The sequence below is a fragment of the Cuculus canorus genome, chromosome 29, assembly GCF_017976375.1.
Source record: "Cuculus canorus isolate bCucCan1 chromosome 29, bCucCan1.pri, whole genome shotgun sequence".
In the NCBI taxonomy this organism is placed as follows: Eukaryota; Metazoa; Chordata; class Aves; order Cuculiformes; family Cuculidae; genus Cuculus; species Cuculus canorus.
This window is the reverse complement of record NC_071429.1, coordinates 1,966,245-1,987,470: the sequence shown is the minus strand read 5'-3', so window position 1 is coordinate 1,987,470 and position 21,226 is coordinate 1,966,245. Positions and strand designations below refer to the sequence as shown.

The window sequence follows — 21,226 nt, the reverse complement described above, 5'->3', positions numbered from 1 at the left end:
TCCCCCTTTCCTGCCCCCCATCGCCCCCTATTCCTACTTTCCTGTCCCCTATTGCCCCTTTCCTGCCCCTCATCGGCCTCTATTCCTCCTTTCTTGCCCCTATTCCCCTTCTCCTGCCCCCTATTCCTCCTTTTCTGCCCCCAATTGTCCCTTTCCTGCCCCCCATTGCCCTCTATTCCCCCTTTCTTGCCTCCCATTTTCTGCCTTTTCCCTTTTCTGCCTTTTCTACCTCCAATTCCTCCTTTCCTGCCCGCATCGCCCCCATTCCCTCTTTTCTGCCCCCATTCCCTCTTTTCTGCCCCCCATTCCCCCTTTTTGCCCCCCATTTCCTCTTTCCTGCCCTCTTTTCCCCCTTTCCAGTCCTCCAAGACGCTAGAGGGGCGCTGCCGCACGGCGCTGCCTCTCTTCCCCCTCATCTCTACTTCCCCCTCCTCGCTGGGACCCCTCCCCTCTGTGCGTACGTGCGCGCGCGTGGGCGTCGCCGCTCTGTCCCCGCCTCTCGCTGGTTGGTGCCTGCGCGGCGTCCGTTTCCGGGTCGGGGCGGGGTGTAAAGCGCCGCCGCTCCCGCCGCCCCCTCCCAGACCCGCCGCGGACACCGCAGCAGGAGCAGCCGCCGCCTCCTCCTCCCGCCGCCATCCCGCCCGTCCCCCCCTCCCCGGCGCGCTCCCTCTTCCCCCCCCACCTCCCTCCCCTCCTCCCCGCCCGCCCTCCCTCCTCTCCCGCTCCGCCGCTCCCGGCGCCGTTACAGGTAGGCCCGACCCCTCTGCTCTTCCTCCAAATCCCTTCTTTTCACGTTAAAATACCCCCAAAAGCCCTTCATCTCTTCAGAAATTCGCTTTAGAAAGCTTTATTTTTTAGCAACGACGCGACTTCCAGACTAGGCCTCGAAGCCGCGGCCTCGCGTAGCGCCGCCGCCCCGGCCGGGCCTCGCTGAAGTCGGCCTCGCCCCTCACGCCACCCCGAGGCCCCGCGCGAGGCCCAGGCTGCGGCCTAGGCCCGAGCCGCGCGCGCCACGGGGGGGGGCGGGGGGCGATGCCCCCGCCCCTCCCTATCGCCCCCCCGAGCCGAAAAGGGGGGGCGGGACCCGCTGCGTCACGTGGCGCGGCCACCGCCCCCCTCCCCCCCTCCCCGTTACCGGGGGGGTCGGCGGGGGGGGGAATGGGGGGGAGTTCGCATGTTTGGGGCGTATTGTGCCTTTTTGGAGCCTTTCGGGGATATTTTGGTGCCGTTTTGGGGATTTTTTTTGAGCCTTTTTGCCGTTTTGGGCGATTTTTTTGGACCCTGTTTATGCTTTTTAGAGCCTCTATGGGCCTTTTTATGCTTTTTTTGAGCCCTTCTGCGCTTTTCTTTAAGCCTTTTTGTGCGTTTTCGAGCCTTTTTGCGCTCTAATGCGCTTCTTTAAGCCTGTTTATGCTTTCTTGAGCCTTTTTGAGTCTTTTGAGCCCTTTTGCGCTTTTTTGTTGAGCTCTTTTGAGACTTTTTGAGCTATTTTTGGCGCTGTTTTGAGCCCTTTTGAGCCTTTCAGCGCTTTTTTTGAGTCTTTTAGCGCTTTTTTGAGCCCTCCCGTGCTTTTTTTGAGCCTTCTTGGGCCTTTTTACCTTTTTTTTTCCCCTCTTTCCTGCTTTTTTAAAGCATTTTTCCTTATTTCTTTCCCTTTTTGAGCTTTTTCGTGCCTTTTTGAGCCTTATTTTTCCTTTTTGAGCCTTTTTTGAATTATTTTTCGTTTCTGTTCCTTTTTGTGGTTTTTTTTGAGCGTTTTGCTCTTGACTTTTCTTTTGGTCTGGAGCTTTTTTGGCCTTCTATTTTTTTTTTCTATTTTATATGCTTTTTCTATCTTTTTTTAGTGTTTTGGGGGGCTTTTCTTAAGCCTTTTTTTTTTTTTTGCCTTTTGAATGACTTTTTTGGTGCGCTTTTTTTGCCCTTTTTTGGTGCCCCTTTTTGGTGCTTTTTTTTTGTGCCTTTTTTGGCCTCTTGGTGCCTTTTGGGGCCTTTTTTGGGGGGGCATTTGGGTTCCTTTTTGGTTTTAGTTAATTGATTTGTTTTATTTTGCCGCCTTCATGCTTTTTTTGGCCATTTTGGTGCCTTTTTCCCCCAGTTTATTAATTTTTTAGCGCCTCGGCCTCTCTTTGCCGCCATCCCGGGTTGTTTTTCCGCGCGGCGCTGCCGCTGCGGGGGGGGGGAGGGAGGGGGCGGGCCTGGCTTAGAGCTGGCTCCCCCCGTTCCCCCTTCACCCCGGGACCCCCCCAGGCTCAGAGCCGCCCTTTTCCCCCTATCCGAAGATTTGGGGGTTCCTCCTTCGCCGCCCCCTCCCCCCGAGACTCCAGACCGCCTTCCCCAGTATTTTGAGGTTCCTCCTTCACTCTCCCGGGCTCAGAGCCGGCCTTTACCCTTATGTGAAGATTTGGGGGTTCCTCCTTCACCCCTCTCTTTATCCCAGGATTTTAGAGTTCCCCCTTCATCCCCCCCAATTTGAGATCACCATTTTCCCCCCCATTCAAGGATTCCAGGGTCCCCACTTCACCCTCCTTTCCCCATAGGATTTTGGGGTCCTCCTTTCACCTCGAGGACCCCCGCCGACTTCGAGGTGCCCCTTGAGGATTTGGGGGCTCCCTCTTAACCCCCCTGCTCCTCCCCGATTTGGATCCGCTCCCCCCTGTGTTTTTAGAACCCCGAAATCGGTTTCCCCCCTTAAGCCCAGTTTGGGATTCAGCCGCCCCGCCCCGGGATTACCTGGGGACCCCCCCCTCAGACTCCCGACTTTGGGAAAGGGTCCGATCCCTGGGCGGGGGGGTCAGCTTCTGCCCCCCCGCCTCCCCTGTATTTGGGGGTTCCCCAATAGCCACCCCACTTTACAGCCACAATCCTGGGACTGGGGTCCCTGCTTTGTGACTGGGCCTGATCCTGGGTTGGGGGTTCAGCCCCCCCAGGCTGCAGGGGGTGATCTGGGTTTGGAGCCAGATCCCTCCACCAGCAACCAGTTACCCCCCGCCCCCCCCCCCCCGATAATGGTCCCAGTGTGGGGAGGAGGGCGGTGTTGATACTGCTGCAGACAGGAGTCTGACCCTCCACATTCCTTCACCACAAACCAGTTTCCCCTCAGTAGTGGTCCCAGTTTGGGGAGGGGGGACGCTGGGACAGGGGTTGATTCTGATGCAGGGCTCAAGCCCTCTGCTCCTTTAGCAATCAGTTCCCCCCCCATAATGGTCCCAGTTGGAGTGAGGGGGATTTATCCTGGTGCAGGCAGGGATCAGGCTCTCCATGTGTGCCAAATTCCTTCGCCAGCAACCAGTTCTCCCCCCATAATGGTCCCAGTTTGGGGCATGAGGGGTAATCCCAAGGCAGGCAGGGCAGCCGGAATGAAGGTAAGGAGAAGTTTGGGGCAAGTTTTCCTACGGAAGAGCCTCTCCACGAGCCGGGATTAGAGCGATGGATTTGCTTCTCTCTTTGCGTTTCCCCCCCCACCCCGGCAGGCAGGGCCAGCTCCTTTTGTCCCTAGGACTGTGAGGCCACCTCGTAACCAACCCAAGCTCGTTCGACTGGCAAAACCGCTGCTAGGAAAGCAAATTAATGCTAACGAAGGCGAACTGGGACGCTGAACTGGTGGGAGGAGGAGTGGGTTCGGAGCTGGAGAGACTGCGGCGGATGCCAGCCAACCTCCGGTGAACCGGGAAGCTCGTAAACAACCAACTCATGGGCTCGGCACTAGATTCTCCTCCTCGTTCTGCTGCTGCTGGGCTCCGATCCCGGGCCCTTTCTTTCCAAACTAGGCAAATGAGTGCCTTTTTGGGATGCCAGGCTGAGTTTTATGGAAGCTGTAAAACAAAAAAACACTCCTTCCGTGCCAGCGGTGCCCCCTTAAAAGAGCATTAACATGGAGCGTGGCTGCGCTCCCCACTTGGCACAGACGCTGCTGGATTAATCCTCCCGGCTGCTTCGTTCCCTGAGCTTGGTTAAGCATTGATTTTAGTGGCAACCCGGGCTGATAAAAAGGAGATGAAATTGAGGTTATTGAATAATTTTGGAGTTAGCCGGCTGAGCTGGGGGTCGGCTGCGGTGTTTTGCAACTGCAGCTGTAGTTTGTTTGAAACCCCATCGTGCTCATGTGGCCTTATCTGCTTTGAGTAAATCAACTGGGAAACCAGTCCCAAAGCCTCTCCATGCAGGGCACAGGGAAATGGTTTAATTTTATTTTAGTCCTCCAAAAGGCTCCCCACGTGGGCTCAGGGTGCAGAGAAGTTGTTCTATTCCATTTTACCCCTCCAAAAGGCTCCCCGTGCAGGTTCAGGGCACAGGGAAGCTATTTAATTCCATTTCACTGACCCAAAAGCCTTGCCATGCAGGCTCAGGATGCAGAGAAGTTGTTTAATTCCATTTTAGCCCTCTGGAAGCCTCCCCACACAGGCTTAGGGTGCCCGGAAGTTTTTTTATTCCATTTTACCCCTCCAAAAGCCTCTCTATGCAGGCTTGGGGCGCAGAGAATTTGCTGTATTCCATTTTCTTACCAACCTGGCTCCCCACGCAGGTTAAACCAAAGGGAATTGGGGTGATCACTCCGTCTCGCATGCGTGTGTCTCCACACGGCTGCGAACAGAAGCTCATAATCCAGATTAAGGTGGGGGGTTTGCACATAGAGGTGAATTCCCTGGAGCTGTAGGTGTAGAACTCTGCGAGGGGCAGGACTAGGGCTCTGACTCTTGCTCGATGTAGGTGGGATTGTGCCTGGCAAACTCCTGGCAGGAGGAGTCCGCTAAGGAGTTGAACCACCACAGATTGGCTTCAAATCGCTCCTTGGAGCAGAGTGTGGCCCTAAAACTGCCAGGAGGGGGATATTCAGGAGGAGAAGAAAGCACAGAGGGGCTTGAATTTCCACCTGGATGGGTGTGAAATGGAGCAGGGAGGGTTGGCACAGCCCCTCACAACCCCTCTCTCTCTTTCCTAGCTCAGCGTACCCAGTGACCAAAGATCCACCTGCTGACAAAGCTTGACGCGACCCAACGCGGCTCAAAATGGACACCGGTGTCATTGAAGGTGGTTTAAATGTCACGCTCACCATCCGGCTACTTATGCACGGAAAGGTATGACTCCACGGGATGCAGGGCTTTGCCAAAGCTCCCCCTTGCCCAGTTCAGTGCTGGCTGCCTCCTCCGGCAGCTCGGATAGAGGCTGAATGCTTCCGTGGCGGTAAATCGGTGTCGGTTGGACCTCTTGGAGCTGCCAGGTTCCTGTAGCCATTAGGCAGTGGTGTTAGGAATGTGCATCTTGGCAGCCGGCCGGCTCCCGGATATCGCATGACAGAGTGAGGCAGCGCTTTAAAAGCGCAGCGTATCCGTAAAATAACAGCCCAGGAGAGAGGGAAAAGTGTCCTGATGGGTAACTGGGCTGGGAGCAGGGTGAAGGTGCCCCTGGGAGGGATATCTGGGCTCTGGATGAATTTGTTTTGACCCTAAAATGGGTGGAGTTTAGGCTTGGAACACCCGGAGTCTAGAAGCGCTGCCTAATTCCCTCTTTTGTTTTGATCCCAGGAGGTGGGAAGCATCATTGGGAAGGTAAGTGAGCACCGACCCCCTCTCCCTGCCTCCTTTTCCCTTCTCAGTGCGGCCACGCTAATACCCTCTCCCTTCTCTCTTTCTCTCCACACAGAAAGGGGAATCTGTGAAGAAGATGCGTGAGGAGGTGAGTTTGGGATTCGGTGGGGCTGGTGGGGTTTGGTGGGGCTGCAGGGACTCGGCGGGGCCGTGGCAGCGCTGGGGATTCGCAGACTGTGCCGTGTCAGCACCGGCAGCAGATGGGAGCTGCTGGCTCAAGGCATGCCGGGAGGTGTAGGCAGGGCTGGGCAGGAAGCCGAGGAGGATAAGATGGCTGCCCAGAGCCCAGCGAAGGATTCCTCACCAGCAGGGGATCCTGGGTTTCCTCTGGAGCTCTGATCTCTGTTCCGCTTTCTTCCTGCAGAGCGGTGCTCGCATTAACATCTCGGAAGGGAACTGTCCCGAGCGGATCATCACTCTGGCAGGCCCCACCAACGCCATCTTCAAAGCGTTTGCCATGATCATTGACAAACTGGAAGAGGTGTGTCTGCGGCCTCGAGCCCCTTTCCCTACTTCCATTCATCCCTGGATAAATGTGTCCTGGGATCTGCCTTGGAGCCGGTCCAGAGAGTGAGGAGAAGCTCCTCCTTGGGGATGAGGAGTGGGATGGGCTCATTCTGCATGAGATCTGTCCTGGATCGTGCACAGGGGAATCCAGAGTGTGAGAGAAAGATTATCCCTGGAAATGAGAACCGGGATGGGTTCATTCCGCATGGGATCTGTCCTGGATTGTGCACGGGGGATCCTGAGCGTGAGGGAAAGATCATCCCTGGGGATGAAGAGTGGGGATGGGCTCATTCCATGTGGGCCTTGGGATCTGGCCTGGAGCATGCCTGGAGAGATCTGGAACTCAAGGGAAAGCTCTTTCCTAGGGGTGAGGAGTAGGATGGTCTCATTCCACACGGGATCTGCCCTGGCATGTGCACAGGGGCGTCCAGAGCATGAGGGAAAGATCGTCCCTGGGGATGAGCACCACACGGGCCCTGAGGTTTGATCTGGAGCATGAGGGAAAAGCTGTTCACTGGAGATGAGCAGTGGGATGGGTTTGATCCAGAGCATGAGGGGAAAGCTCTTCCATAGGGATGAGCCACTGCATGAGCCCTGGGATCTGCCCCAGAGCGTGCAGGGAGGGGATCTGCAGAACCAGGGAGGGAAAGAAAGATCTTGCCTGGGAATGTGCAGCAGGATGGGGTCATGTACGTGGGTCCTGGGATCTGCCCCAGCGCATGCATGGAGGGGATCTGGAGCGTGAGGAAAAGCTCTTCCCTGGGGATGAGCACTGCATGAGCCCTGGGATCTGCCTCGGAGTGTGCACAGAAGGAATCCAGAGCACGAGGGAGGGAAAAAACTTTCTGGAGATGAGCAGCAGGACTGGCTCGTTCCACATGGGCTGGTGGTGTTTTTCCCCACTCTTTGCCCAGGGGTCAAGGTACAGAGAGCGACACTTCACTGTGTGCGTGCAGCTGTCCCTACGCAGCTGCTTGCTGCATTGCCAGAGCCCCGCAGGGGCTTCCCTGAGCCAAACCGCCCCCCCCCCGGGTTAAATGGATTAAAAAAGAGCATGGCTTTGGAATGTCCTTGGCTTTGTTCATCTGCCCGGGCTGCTTCCCCTTTGGAACACCTTGATGGGCCACGGGGCTCGGCTCCATTTCTGACCCCAACAAGTTTCCTGTGGCTGGATGGCTCTGAAGGAGGAGCTGCTTTGTGCCTCCGCTTCCCTGGAATCAGTGGCTTCCAGAGGGAATGTTGGTCCTGGCTAACCTGGATCCTGACTGTGGGCTTTTGCGCTGCTCTGGGCTGTGGAGCTTTCCATCCTACTCCACATCCTTTGGAAGGTGTGAGCGCTCCCCGCCGGGTGCGGGGCGGAGCTGCTCACCCACAGGGGTGAAATTCCTCTTGCCCTTCTTATTTGGGACCCTTCCCTGGGATGGGATACAACCCAGTGTGGGCGATTGGTCCCCAAGGCCCCTCTGCTCTCGCTGCTATCTAAATGGCTGCAGAGTCCAGAGCTGTTCCTGCTGCATCCTGAGAGCTGGGAGTCCTCTGAAGGCTCTCTGCCCGAGCACGGCTCCCAGCTGCTGGCGTTCTGAGCACTCCGAGTTAAGGCTTTGATTTTAGTAGGTCAGTTGAGCCGGCGGCCTTGTGCCTCCCCTCCCCCTGCCAGCACATGACCGCTGCCATCAGGGCCAGGCTTGTTTTTCTTCAGCCTCACTCTGCTTCTGCCCTGATCCCTCTGTTACAACGGGAGACTCCGTGCTGATCCTGAGCCTCCAAACCGATCCTGAGCCTCCAAACCACTTGTCACCATCCAGCACCAGCACAGCCCATTCCCACTTTGACCCAGCTACTGCCTCAGTGCTGGGCTGGCAGAGTTAAATCCCCATTTTCGTGGAGGTAACCGTGTTTAACCCCCCCTTTCTCATTGAGATAAGAGTTTGGCTGCTGCTTCGTCCTGTCGAAAACCAGCCATGTCCTTTCTGGGTTGATAAGGAAGGAAACAGAGCCTGGGGGTCACCTTGGCCTGGCCTGTGCCAGTGTTTTCCTCCCTCCCTGTCCCTCGGCCAGGCACGTTGCCTCCCTGCGTGCCGTTCTAGCGAGGGCGCCGTGCCGAACTGCCCCCTCTGAGTTAACTCCTCTTACTCACAGGACATCAGCAGCTCCATGACCAACAGTACCGCGGCCAGCCGGCCCCCGGTCACCCTCCGTCTCGTGGTTCCTGCCAGCCAGTGTGGATCCCTCATTGGAAAAGGAGGCTGCAAGATCAAAGAGATCAGAGAGGTGCGTGAGATGGGGCAAGGACGGGGTCTGAGCACTCCCTGGGGAAAAATCTTTGTACTCCAGCTGTTGCCGCATCCTGGAGACATGGAATCACTTGGCTTTTTTAGAGCTCTTTGTATTTTTAGTGCTTGGGAAACTGAGACTCAGGGCAGAACCTCCCCTTCCTAGCACTGTCACCCGCAGTGAGATGCCTGGATTCTTGCTTCCCCCTTCACTGAGCACTCGATTCCGCTCCTCCCAGCCTTTTCCCACTTGTCGGAGGGGGGAAAATGCGCTGCCAGGCCTGCGTTGCCCTTGTAATGTCGTTTTGCGCTGGACACTGCCGACAAATCCATTCTGTCTGGCTCTGCTTGCTGCAGAGCCAGGCTGGGTTTGGATTACAGGGAGAAGCTTCCCAGGTCCTCATCTCTTGCCCCAGGCTCCTAATGACCTTATTATTTCCAGCTAGGATTAAAAGACTTTATTTTGGGGCGAAAGGAGGAGGGGAGCAGTTTTTTGGCTATGTATAACCTGCCGACGGGGTTTGTTGCTGAGGTCACAGCCCTTCTGTGGGGTCTGACGGCCTATTTTTATCCCTAAACCTTTGCAGAGCACGGGGGCACAGGTCCAGGTGGCTGGAGATATGCTGCCCAACTCAACTGAGCGAGCCATCACCATCGCTGGGATCCCACAGTCCATCATCGAGTGCGTCAAACAGATCTGCGTCGTCATGCTGGAGGTAGGGCCTGGTTTCTCCCCACCAGGAAGAAGCACATGCGAGCGCAGGGATCCCCGCTATCCTTGTGTGAACCAAGCCCTCCTTGCGAGTGGGAACCGCTGAGGGCGGAGAAACGCTGCTGGGGGATAAAGGGATAGTGAGGGATTATGGCCTCATCCAGGTGAGGCTTGGAGCTGCTTAAAGTCAGGGTTGAGCTGGGCCTCTCGAGCCGGTTGCTGGTGGCTCCATGGTTGACCGGTTGTGCTGTCCTGACGAGTCTTCCTCACATGTGCCCTCCCTCGGATTATGTGACAAGGATGAGGAAGAAATAGGATCGCTCTGCATCCTTGTAAGGGGATTTTTCAATCCTGAAGCAGAGCGCTGGGGCCTGGGGTGGCCGGGAGGGGATTGTGGGTGCTGGCGGCACGGGGTGCATAACCTTTTCTCTTTGCCTGTCACGCAGTCTCCCCCGAAGGGCGTCACCATCCCGTACCGGCCCAAGCCATCCAGCTCCCCCGTCATCTTTGCAGGCGGTCAGGTAAGGCCTCTCCTCTGCTCCTGGGGTTGTGAGGTGGGGAGAAGAAGGTGGCGGTGGTGGGGTTGGGTGGGTCTTGCCAAGCTACCACGCTGCCAGCACACACCCAGCCGCTCCGCGTGCCTGTCACCCACGCCGCTTCCTCCGGCGCAGAGCGGCTCTGCCTGGCCTCGGCCTCTCAGAGCCTGCTCCAAGCCTTCCTGGCTGAGGGATGGAAGAGGGCAGAGATGGGATGAGGGGTGGGCAAGGCTGATTTGGGGAGGAGGGGGAGCTGGCAGATGTTCTGGGAGTTAAGTAGCCAAAATCATATCCCAGTGTGGTGGTGTTGGGGTGGGGGGATTTGAATCTGGCCGAGACTCTGGCTGCCAACCCCAGGCTCTATCCCCCATGCCTGGGGGTGCCTCTGCGGACTTTACGTGACCAGCCCAGAGGGTTTAAGGGTTCTCTGCTCTCCAGGGCTGACTGTTGGGGTGCAAAGGCTCAGCTGTGGGGACGATCAGGGTTCAGAAAGGCCTTATCTTGCAGGAGAGGGAGGACGTCAGATAGGAGTAGCACCAGGAGATGCAGGATTTAGTCTGTCCTGCGCTGAGCTGATCCAGGGGTGCTCCCTGCTGCCAGGAGACAGGGCTCCCTTGGGATCCTGTCGGCTCTAAAAGCCCTGGGTCTCCCAGCCCTGTTTGGGATGTTGGTGGTGGGGTCTGACTTGGGCGTCCTCGCCCACGGTGCCACCCCGGGCAAGAGAGGAGGCTCCGGCCTGGGTGCTGGTCACCCGCTTCACTACCCCGCGGTTCCCGGGGCTGCCATAACGCTTGGAGAAAACGCAGCGACTCAGTGCAAACGCATCATGCTGTCAGGGAGTCCCTTCTGGGATGGGATTCGGCAGGGCCTGGAGCCCCTCGCCGGCCCGGGGCCAGTGCAGGCAGGGTCTGGCGTTGCGGAAGGAGGCCTCCGTAGGCAGGGAACTGGGGTAGCTGCCGCCGGCCACCCCAAGAGCCAGGCCTGACTCCGCTCTTTCCCCACCCTGCCAGGCTGGCACGCCATGCTTGTTTTTGGGGAGACGGACCCTGCTGCCGTCCCCATCCTTGCCTCGGCCCGTTCCCTCCTCCATCCCTTGCCCTCCCTGCCTCCTCCTCCTCCCTTCCCTGAACCTCATCAGCCCCCCCTCCCTGCCTCTCCGACAGCTTCTCCTGCCGCTCTGCGCCCTGGGGGAAGCGCCTGGCTGGGCCCTACCATGGTCCGGGCCATCCTCCGCTCCTCTTGGAAGCGGAAGGCTGTACCTTTCGGCCCCCCCGCCGTGGTGCAGGAGCAAGGCCGCCTTCCCCGTTTAGAGCAGTGAGGAGCAGGCTTCCCATGGCCACGCATCTCTTCCCTCCCTTCCCCCCTTCTTTTCTCCCTGCTCCTTCTCTTCCAACCCCTCTCCCCTGGCCCAGGGCCGCGGCCAACCCCATTGCAGCCGTCCGGGCCCTGCTCCCGGTGGTGTTGCGCTCTTCTTTTCTTCGCAGCTCAGAGTCGTGCGTAGAGCAGGGATTTAGCCCTCGCAAAGCAGAGCTTAATGTCGATGTGACTTTGGTGTTAGCGGAAGGTTTCGGATTGACAGCCCTGGAGACTGAAGTCCTCTAATTTATCCACAGGACAGGTACAGCAGCGGCAGTGCGAGCTACCCCCACACCGCCCCATCCATGTGCCTCAACTCTGACTTGGAGGGACCACCTCAGGAGGTGAGAGGGGAGTTCAGTCTCCACGGCCCGTTCAATCCTTGGCCTCTCTGAGACTGCCAACAAGGGTGGCATTTCCCCGTCCCCGTCCCCCAAAACCGTCAACGGTGGCTTTTGTGCTGTGGACTCCTGTCCACTGGGAACTGGACTCTGAGCCCACCAACCTCTCCTCACGCAGGCCACCCGGCAGCCACTGCATGGCAACGAACTTGGGCCAATTCCAGCCTGGGCTGCAGTTCTTCCGGTGACCTGGAAGTGAGGCTGTGTACCCCCCTCTCCCCCTCCTCTCCCACCCACCCCCACTTGCCCGGCCCCCCTTAAACCCCCCCAAAACCTTAGCCAGCCAGGCCCCAGCCAGTGATTCGCCCTTTCTGGGTAGCTTCAGGAGGAATCTGAAGTCTGTGCCTGTCCCTTAACCCTCCAGACATGGAATTGTGGCAGGTCAGGCCCTCAGCCGTGTTCCCCCTGACCCCGACCGCCTCTCTTTTGCCTCGTTTAGCGATCGGTAGCCAGCTCCAGCTCTAGCTTGCCCGGCGACGTTTTCCTAGGCGTGCGGAAGTGACGAGAGGACTCGGAATGGGACATTTTTTTTTGAGAAGGGGGGGCTGCTGGGCCGGGGAAAGGAAGGGGCCGGGAGCTAGCAGGGCTGGCGGGGGCATCGCAGGCCTTCCTGAGGCGGGAGGCGCAGGGCTAGAAGCATTGTCGGACTCCACCACACCATACATCATCATCAAGATCCCAGCTGTTCTGTTTTGTTGTGTTTTTGGTTTTTGTTTTTTTTTTTGTCTGCCACTTATATATATATATATTATTTTTTTGGGGGGGACGGCGCCTTTTCTGTCCACTCCCTCCCCCCGTAACCGCCACGTCAGGCCAATTCAAGTAACCGCCCGGCTAGAAAACTGCTTGGTACAGCATTATCCGTCCCCTGCCTCTCCCTGCCCCACTTCCCTCGCCCCGGAGAACTCTCCACCTTGGCTCTCTGACTTCCTGGCTAGTTGAAATCTGTCCCTGGGTGGCTGTCCGATGGTTGTTAATAGGACTCTTTTCCTCCTTTTGTAGGCCTATACCATTCAAGGACAGTATGCCATTCCACAGCCAGATGTAAGTTTTATTTACAACTTCTTGTTTTAAAAATCCACCCTTTTCCTCTTCCTCCCCTTCCAAAATTTTCTCCCTGCTTTCTCAACTCGAGCCGCAACCTTGGCCCAAATACTTGATCCGATCTGAACTCCCCCCCAAAAAACTCGCCTTCCTCCGATCCGCCCTCCCTGCAGCCAGCTTCACCCCGTTTCAGATCTCTCCTTTTTCCTTCCCCACCTTCTTTCCGACACTTCCCTCCTATATATTTTGATTTTTTTACTGCCCCACTTCTCCCTGCCTTGGCATTTCACACCAGCTCCAGCTTTTCCCTTTCTCCCCTCCCCTTTCTCCTTGAATTTGGCCTCACAAGAGCAATCGGACCCAGCAGACGATGGGTCGCTGTGGTTCTCCTGGGGCAGGGCACCGCTGGCCCGGCGGGCGGGTGCAGGTGGCAGGCGCAGGGGGTTGGATCTGTCCCGGCTCAGGCTGCTGCCAGCCTGGAGGGGACTGTTTGGGAGAGGAGGGACAGTCCGGGCAGCGGGTTGTTGGACACCGCCATCCTCTGGCACCCATTCTCATCCCGTAGGCTCATTGTGGGCTCCGATCTCTGCTCCTGGCACCCTTAGAGCAGCGAGGGGGTGGGATCTGACGCGCCAGGCAAGGGAGGAGAGAAGGGTTAGAAGGAAGCTGGGCTGGAAGAGCCAAATGGAGCCGGGCTCCATCTCCCTTCGTGGCACCTTTGTCCCTGCTGCCACTCCCTGCATGGTGTGGTGGGAGCTCCTTGCCATCTCATTTCTCCTGCCTCTCTGCTTCTCTTCCTAAGCTCCTTTCATCCCTCGCTTCACCGGGGGGTGGGCGCAGCCCCCCTAGCCCACTGTGGCCTTGCGCCATCCTCCTCTCCGTGTGGAGAGCGTTGGGTTGTAGATAAAAGGGGTTGGGAGGGGGGTATTGAGTGCTGCCAGCAGTGTTTGTGTTGATATGCGATTTCTGGCTCTCCTTGGGCTTACAAAATGGCTAACATGGGTCTTTCTCTTTCTCCTTTTCCCCTTTAGCTGACCAAGCTGCACCAGTTGGCAATGCAACAGTCACACTTTCCAATGTCTCATGGCAACACTGGATTCAGTGGTATGGAAACTCCTTCTCTCTTCTGTTACGCTAGCGTGGGCCAAAGGCCAGCCCGTGAGCCGGCTCCTCTCTCACGGGGCCTCCGCTCAGGTCTCGTGCTCTCAGAAAACCAAACCAAAACGTTCCCCCTAAGAGCCGAGCCCAGACAGGTAACGAGTTTTATCGCAACGTCTCTAAGGGTGACTTGGTAGTGGCCTCTGCGTGTGGCGAGGGGGCTGCAGAGGGTAGAAATCAAACCGAATCCACGGCGCAGGCAGGGCCTCCGTGCTGCTTTCCTTCCTCTTCACCCCCATCCTCCACAGCTCTGCCAATGCTCCGGGAGACCCCCTGACCCGCAGCACCCTGTCTCTCCCCTCCGGCTACTCCAGTCCTGAGCAGGCAACTTGTTGAGTTGTACCAAATTTGCTGTAGATTTGCTAAGATGGCTAAAAAAAAAAAAATACCCGTTTGGGGCTCTAAACTTGAGACAGCCGAACTCATTGTCACTTGTATCTTAACAGGCATTGAATCCAGCTCTCCAGAGGTGAAAGGCTATTGGGGTAATGATTGAAAACCAAAATCTGTAGTTATTCTATTGTTTATTAATACTGACCGGGGTCTCGTTCTCCCTGTTAATTGCTGCCCGCCTGTGTGCACGGATGGGAGGGGAAAGGGGGGGTCAAGGGGACCCTTAGAAGGGCTGGAGGTACCTGGTTGTCTGTGCTCCGGAGTTGTCAGCTGGACAGTGGAGAGCAGCAGGAGTTGTTGGAGGGCTCGGTTGTTCTAGCGAGCCTTGGGCCCCCCTCGCTTTGCCCCCCAGCCACACGCTGAGGGGGAGCGATTCCCCCCAGCCTGAAGAGTTGTTGGAGCGGATCTGGTGGCAGAACCATGTTCCCCACCTCAGCGTGGCCGCTTCGCCCCTGCTAAAGCCCTGGAGTGTGGTCTTGGAGGCTCCCGCTGCTCCCTGTAGCGTGGAGTGAGCTGGGGAAGGGGGAAAAAACAGTAAAAAAAAAAAAATAAAATAAAAAAAAAAAGGGAAAGTTGTAAAAAGAGGAGAAAAAAATCTAAATAAGAGGAAAATAATCCACTTAGCACTTGCACGTGACCCCATCCAAGATGTGAGCAGCCTTGCGGGGCCCTCACTGGCTGGCGTAGCACTGCCCTGCCGGGGCCGTGGCAGTGAGGAGGAGGAGGAAGAGGAGAGGGATAGCATAGCCCTCAGAAGCCGGTAAAGGAGCGGGGAATGGAGCCGAGTGCCCGAATGGAGCCCCCGCAGGGAAGAGTACACTGCTCTGGGACTGTCCTAACCAGAAGGAAGATCCTGTGGTGACATCGCAGGGAGGGGACCGAGGGGCAGAGAAATGGAGTGGGAAAAGCAGGCGAGGTGGGGAGCAGCGGGGAGGGTTTGGAGTAACCTCACAGCTTGCTCTGCCCTTCCCCTCCCGTTTGAAACTGTCTTCAAGGGAGCCGTGAAGCCAGCAGCAAATGCTGGCTCGCCTGCTGTGGTCTGCGTGCTGCGCCTTGCTGTCCCACCGCCTTCTCCTCACCTTCTCCCACTTTTTCCCTCTGTCTCCAAGCAGGTTTGGATGCCTCCGCTCAAACCACCTCTCATGAACTCACCATTCCAAATGATGTGAGTATCTGGCTGTGTTCCAGCCCACAGCAGGGAGTGGAGGGAGTGGGCGGCGGGCAGGCAGTGCCCCCTCATCCCTGTGGCTCACTAGGATCTCTCCCCCTCTTTCTTCAGACAAATTGGGGTTGTGGTTACACCCAAAACCTTCATAGAATCCTGGAACACTTTGGGTTGGAAGGGGCCTCAAAGCCCATCCAGTCCCACCCCTGCCATGGGCAGGGACACCTCCCACTGGATCAGGGGCTCCAAGCCCCATCCAACCTGGCCTGGAACCCCTCCAGGGATGGGGCAGCCCCCACTGCTCTGGGCAACCTGGGCCAGGGCCTCCCCACCCTCACAGGAGAACAGTTCTTCCTAGGATCTCATCTCAATCTTCCCTCCTTCAGCTCAAAGCTGTTTCCGCTTGTCCTCTCTCTGCCCTCCCTGATCCAGAGCCCCTCTCCAGCTTTCCTGGAGCCCTTTTCAGCACTGGAAGCTGCTCTAAGATCTCCCTGGAGCCTTCTCTTCTCCAGGCTGAACAACCCCAACCCTCCCAGCCTGTCCTTGTACAGGAGGTGCTTCAGCCCTCAAATCTTCTCCACTGGCACCACATTCCTTCTCCCCCTTCCAGCCACCTTTAGGGTGCAAAATCCCATTCTCTCAACCCCCCATGGGAGGTGCCAGCCTTTACCCATGAGTTGCAGACACAGCAGCAGCAGGAGGAGGAGGGTGGGCGAATATGCTTGGCTCTTCCCTCTTTTAACGAAGCCCCTCTCTTCCCACCCAGTTGATTGGCTGCATCATCGGGCGTCAAGGCGCCAAAATCAATGAGATCCGCCAGATGTCTGGGGCGCAGATCAAAATTGCCAACCCGGTGGAAGGCTCTACTGACAGGCAGGTCACCATCACTGGATCTGCAGCCAGCATCAGCTTGGCCCAGTATCTAATTAATGTCAGGTAAGTCTCTGGGTGACGAGGTTCTGCGCTTGTTGGGGGAGGATGGAGGGGGATGGCACCGCACGCTCGCGCCGTAGGGTCCCTCCTTGCGTCCCAACACACGAGGGGAAGGGGGTTTGCTCTCCTGGTGTGATTTTAATCCCCCACTCCTCTGCCCTTCCTTTCCCTCCCCAAGCCCGCTGTCCCATTTTCCTCCTGCGATCGCCTCCTGGGCTGTGGGAAGCTCTAGTGTAACGGACTCGGCTGGTAAGGGTCCGAGGGGAGCCCGTGGCTGCTCTCAATGCCGTCCTGGGCTCCGTGAGGCCTGTAGCCGCTCCAAAGCTGGGCGCCTGGCTCCATCCAGCTCTTGGCGTTAGGGCTGTGCTATTTGATCTGGTGTTTAAGTAGTGAGGGCGTTTTTGTGGGAGTGACAGAACCCTGGGTCAGCTTGGGGAGATCCCAACCAGCTCTGCGTGGGATGCTATGATCCCAGGGAGAGCAGTCGGTGCTGCTGGCAGCGCTCTACTCTGTTCTGATGCCTCGGAGCGGCCGGTGAGGCCTGATGGGGACAGCGTGGGGCCTGGCCATTTGCCCGCCATGCGGCACTGGCTTTGCCGCAGCAGGGGATTCGGGGCCTGACTCGGGCTCCTTTGCTCGGCTCCATCTTGGCTGCGGTGTTCCGTGTCCCTGGCGATGAGCCGGGCTGGGAACACCATGCGGAGCCTGCGGGGGCTCCGGATGCAGGAGAAAGAGTTGGGTGAGCCCCCAGCCCGCACAGGGCCTTGGTGCTGCTCTGTGTCATATGGGTTGATGCCAGGGTGGCACAGCAGCTCCAAACCCGCTCCCAAGCAGGAACAGAGGAGCCGCTGCCTGCGATTTCTCTCTTTTTGGCTTATTCCACACTGGTTGTGTTGTGGCTCCCATGCTGAGGAGCTCCTGCTGCGAGCCCAGACCTCGCCGGGTACGGCAGCGCCCGCTCCCATCCCTTCCCACCCTCGGCTCTTTGCGCTGTTCGTCCTGTGCGCTTTTTTTGTGCTGTTCCCCTCCACCCACCCGTATTTTTTGTTTTGTTTTTTTTTTTTGTTCCTTTTTCTCCTCTGTTACAGTTTAGAAAGCGCTAAACCCTCCTCCCAGGCAGCCTCCGTCACGATCCCTGACCACCACCTCAGCATCAACCTCTCTCAACCCTCCACCCCTTCTTCTTCTTCTTCCTCCTCCACCACCACCACCACCCCCTCGCTCGCCACAGCGGGGGTTTCCGACGCACCCGCCAGCCTCCCCAACCCTCTTCCGACCGCCCCTTGTGTCTCCAGTCTGCTTGGCATGAAACCTGTCCCTCTCCTGGCTCTAAATGTCGTGTCCGCTGCTAAAGGCACCTCCGCTCCGGCCCTGCCCTGTGCCACTAACAAACTGAAAGCGGAAAAGCAGAGGTTTTCACCTTACTGAGGCTGCTTTGGGCCTTAGAGGGACCGGCAGATGGGGTGGCAGCACGGAGAACCCGTAGAGGAGACTCACAAGAGGGATATTTTTCTCTTTTTATGGGTTTTTTTTTTTTTCCTTCCTCCTTTTTTAACTCCAAAGTGAGCTCGTGGTGTTCTTAGAACCAAGTTTTTGCCGCCTGCGAGATGGTTTCCCCGTTACATTCCTCTCGCTCCCGCTATAGCTTGTAGTGTCACTCTTTATTTTCATGGGTTTTTTTAGTTGCTTGGTTGCGATCGTGAGGTTTTTTTTGGGGGGGAGGGGGGCATTGGGTGGAGGGAGGGGTTCATTGCCAATTAAACAAAGTGGGGTGGGATTTAATTGCATTCCCGATGCGGGGGCTTGCGGCCTCGCCTGTTTCTCTCTCTTTTAATGTCTGTACCTGTAATAAAGTTGCCACGGTGCGAATCTGCTCGCCTAGATCTGTGCTGGGGGGTGAGAGGGGGGGGTAAAACTGGGCCCTCGTGGCTGGGGAAGGGGGCTCCCTGCCACCCTCCACCCCCAAAAACCGCAGGGTGATGCTTGGAGGCGGCTGCTCTGGGGGTACTCTCTGCAGAGCCGGGGGCCTGGTCTTGTCCCCTCTTGCTGGGGACCCCCCTGCATTGCATGTGTGTGGCCCCCCCCACACTCTGTGGGCCCCAATTTTGGGGGTTCAGCCCCCCCCCATTCTCTGCTGGAATCACTCCTGGATTCCTGCTTGCCCCACCCCTTGGGGTCCCCCCCCCTTTCCCCCCTGAGTGCCCCCACCCCAAGTGCTTTGTCCCACTCGCTCTGGATCCATCCCACCCTGGAATCCCTCTGGCTCCATCTGGGGGGAGCAGCAGGCTGCACCCCCCCCCCCCCCCTTTCTTTCCACACCCTCCCTGCCACTGATGCATCCAGCAACCCCCCCAGCACCCCAGAATCCCCTCTGCCCCCCTCAGGGGAGCAGCCCTTCCCTCCTTCGCCCCCCCCCAGCCACCCCTCCCCGTGCCCCAAAGCCCCCTCTGCCCTCCCTCAGAGAGGCAGCCTGCCTTTGCCTCCCTCTGTCCCCCTCAGGCAAGCCGCCTGCCCTTCCCTTGTCCCCCAGAACTCCCCTGTACCCCAAAACCCTCTGTTCTTCCCCAGTGGGGCAGCCCGCCCCTCCCCTCGCCTCCTCTGCCCCTCAAAATGCCCTCTGTTCCTCTCGGGAGGCAGCCCGCCCTCCCCTTGCACCCCCTAAACCCAACAGTTGTTGAGGGGGCAAGTCTTCCTTTCCTCTGCACCCCAGAACCCTTGATCTCCCCTCCTAAGGAGCAACTCTCCCTTGCTTGCTTTTCTCCTCCCCCCCCCTCCCCAGCAACCCTTCCTGCACCCCAAAACCCCTGCTGCCACCTGACACCCCTCAAGGGAGCACCTCTCCCTCTCTTGTCCCTCCCAAACACCCCAAAACCTACTCTGCTTCCCCTCCTAAGGAGCAGCTCTCCCTCCCCTCTCTCTCCTCCCACTCAAAGAATCCCCCTTGCACCCCCCGATCCTCCTCTGTCCTCCTCAGCATCCTCCCTGCACCCCAAAACCTCCTCTCTCCCCTCCTGAGCGGGCTGCTCTCCTTCCCTTGCTCTTCTCCCCGAAGCACCCCTCCTGCACCCCAAAACCCCCTCTGCCTCCTCTCCCCTGGCCACCCCTCCAGCCTCTTTGGGGGCAGCTCTCCCTCTCCTTGCTCCTTCCCCCCAAGCAACCCCTCAGCACCCCAAAACCCCCTTCGCTTCCCCTCCTAAGGCGGTAGCTCTTCTTCTTCTCCCTTTCCTGCACCCCAAAACCCCTTCTGCCCCCCCACTAGCTCCCCGAGACCCCTCAAGGGGGCAGCCTTCCGTCTCTTTCTCCCCAAACCCCTCTCTGCTTCTCTTGCTAAGGGGGGCAGCTCTCCCTCCCCTCACTCTCCTGCCCCCCTGCACCCCAAAATCCCCTCTATTCCCCTCCCAGCACCACTCAAGGGAGCAGCTCTCCCTCTCTTTTCACCCTTGAACACCCCAAAACCCCTTCTGCTTCCCCTCCTAAGGGGGCAGCTCTCACTCTGCCCTCTTCCCTGCACCCCAAAGCTCCTTCTGTTTTCCCCTCTAGGGGCACAACTCTCCCTCCCCTCACTCTCCTGCACCCCAAAACCCACTTCATTTCCCCCCAGCCCCTCAAAACATCTTGAAGGGGCAGCTCTCCCTCTCTTCTCCCCTCAAAACCCCCTCTGCTTCCCCTCCTAAGGGGATAACTCTCCCTCCCCTCGCACTCATTCCCTCCCTGCACCCCAACCTCCCCCACAGCCCCCCAAAACCCCTCGAGACCCCCCCTTTCTGACTGCTGTTCTTCCTTGCAGGCTCTCCTCGGAGACCGGGGGCATGGGCAGCAGCTAGGGCCGCGGCAGCCCCTCCTCACCTCGCCATCCATCTGCACCCCCAGAGCCGGCCCCAGGTTTTAATCTAGTTTGTACATTTTTCGGTTCATCCTCTCTCTCCTCTCTCTGCGCCCGCTCATCAGGTTCCGTTTTTTTGGTTCATTTTGGGTTTGTTTTTTTTCCCCTTTACAGCATTGTAATCCCTTTTCTCTGCTCAGCCAGTCCCGCTGAGCACCAGATCTTAGTTTTGTAAAGCTTCTCTCTCCTTCCGACCCTTAAAAAGAAAAAAAAAAACCCTAAAACTCCCTTTTTTCGGCTCATGAAGTTCTGTTCTGTCACAAAATGTAAGAGTGGAAGCGAAACATTTCAGTTTGAGTTCTGTAACGTTGGGAGATTTTTCAAAAAAACAAATAATTAAATAAAAAGATGGACTGGAGCTTTTCCTTGTGAATAGAAACTGGAGGATATTTTCCTTACTCGAGCTGCCTGTCTCCGTCTTTATTTGACCCCCCCCAGCCCCGCCTTCCCTGGGAAGGGGGGAGAAACGTGGGGCTGAGGGGGGTGGCATTTGGGGGGGGTGTCTTGGCTTTGCCCAGTGTCTGGCAAACTGGTCTGTAATGGAAACCACTTTCTCCTTCTCTGTCTCTCCCGGTTCCTGCCCCTTTTCTCTTTCTCCTCCAGTTTCCCCCCCAACCTTTTCTCTTTCTCTGTCCCACTTTCCCCTCTCCTCCCTCTCTCCTTCCCAGTTCCCCCTCCATTTCTTTCTCTCTCCCCCAGTTCCCCTTTCTTTTCTTTCTCTCTCCCCCAGTTCCCCCTCTTCCTTTTCTATCTCTCTCCCCCCCAGTTTCCCCCCATCCTTTTCTCTTCCCCAGTTTCCCCCCTCTTCTCCCTCTCTCCTTCCCAGTTCTCCCCCTTTTTCTCTCTCTCCCAGTTCTCCCCTTCCTTCTCTCTCTGTCTCTCCCAGTTTCCCCTCCTCCTTTTCCCTCTGTCCCCCCCAGTTCCCTCCCCCCTTTTCTCTCTCTCCCCTAGTGTCTCACCTCTTTCTCCCTCTCTCCCTCCCAGTTTCCCTGTCTCTTTCTCCCAGTTTCCCCCTTCTCTTGCTTTCTCTCCCCCAGTTTCCCTTCTCTCTCCCTTCCAATCCCTCCCCCCTTCTCTAAAATCCCCCTTGGATCTTTGAGGGTGGAAGCTGGGGGCGTTTAGGGGTTTCTTGGCTTTCTCCAGTGTCTGGCAAACTGCTCTGTAATGGAAACCAGTTTCCCCCCACCCTTCTCTTCCCCCTCCAACTTTACCCTCCTCTTTACCAACTTTACCCTAAAAAAATCCCACTGGGATCTTTGGGAGCCTCAGGGTGGGGTGGA

At 57.5% G+C, this 21,226-nt stretch overlaps 1 protein-coding gene across 19 annotated transcripts; it reads left to right on the top strand.

Moving 5' to 3' along the window:
- The first annotated feature begins 654 nt into the window (after positions 1-654).
- Positions 655-20,326, top strand: PCBP2 (poly(rC) binding protein 2). Of its 19 annotated transcripts, none has more exons than XM_054051415.1 (16): positions 655-748; positions 4,940-5,075; positions 5,523-5,546; positions 5,641-5,673; positions 5,950-6,066; positions 8,232-8,363; positions 8,953-9,081; positions 9,524-9,598; positions 11,227-11,313; positions 11,489-11,554; positions 12,373-12,414; positions 13,446-13,518; positions 14,019-14,057; positions 15,078-15,130; positions 15,897-16,066; positions 19,851-20,326. In XM_054051415.1, exons 2-16 carry the CDS (start codon positions 5,007-5,009, stop codon positions 19,885-19,887), a joined length of 1,146 nt encoding a protein of 381 aa, XP_053907390.1. In that variant the 5' UTR covers positions 655-748; positions 4,940-5,006; the 3' UTR covers positions 19,888-20,326. The 19 variants fall into 19 exon arrangements, with proteins under 19 accessions (XP_053907390.1, XP_053907389.1, XP_053907391.1 ...); XM_054051414.1 differs by having other exon boundaries at positions 15,075-15,130; XM_054051416.1 differs by lacking the exon at positions 14,019-14,057 and having other exon boundaries at positions 15,075-15,130.
- Positions 20,327-21,226: the final 900 nt, after the last annotated feature.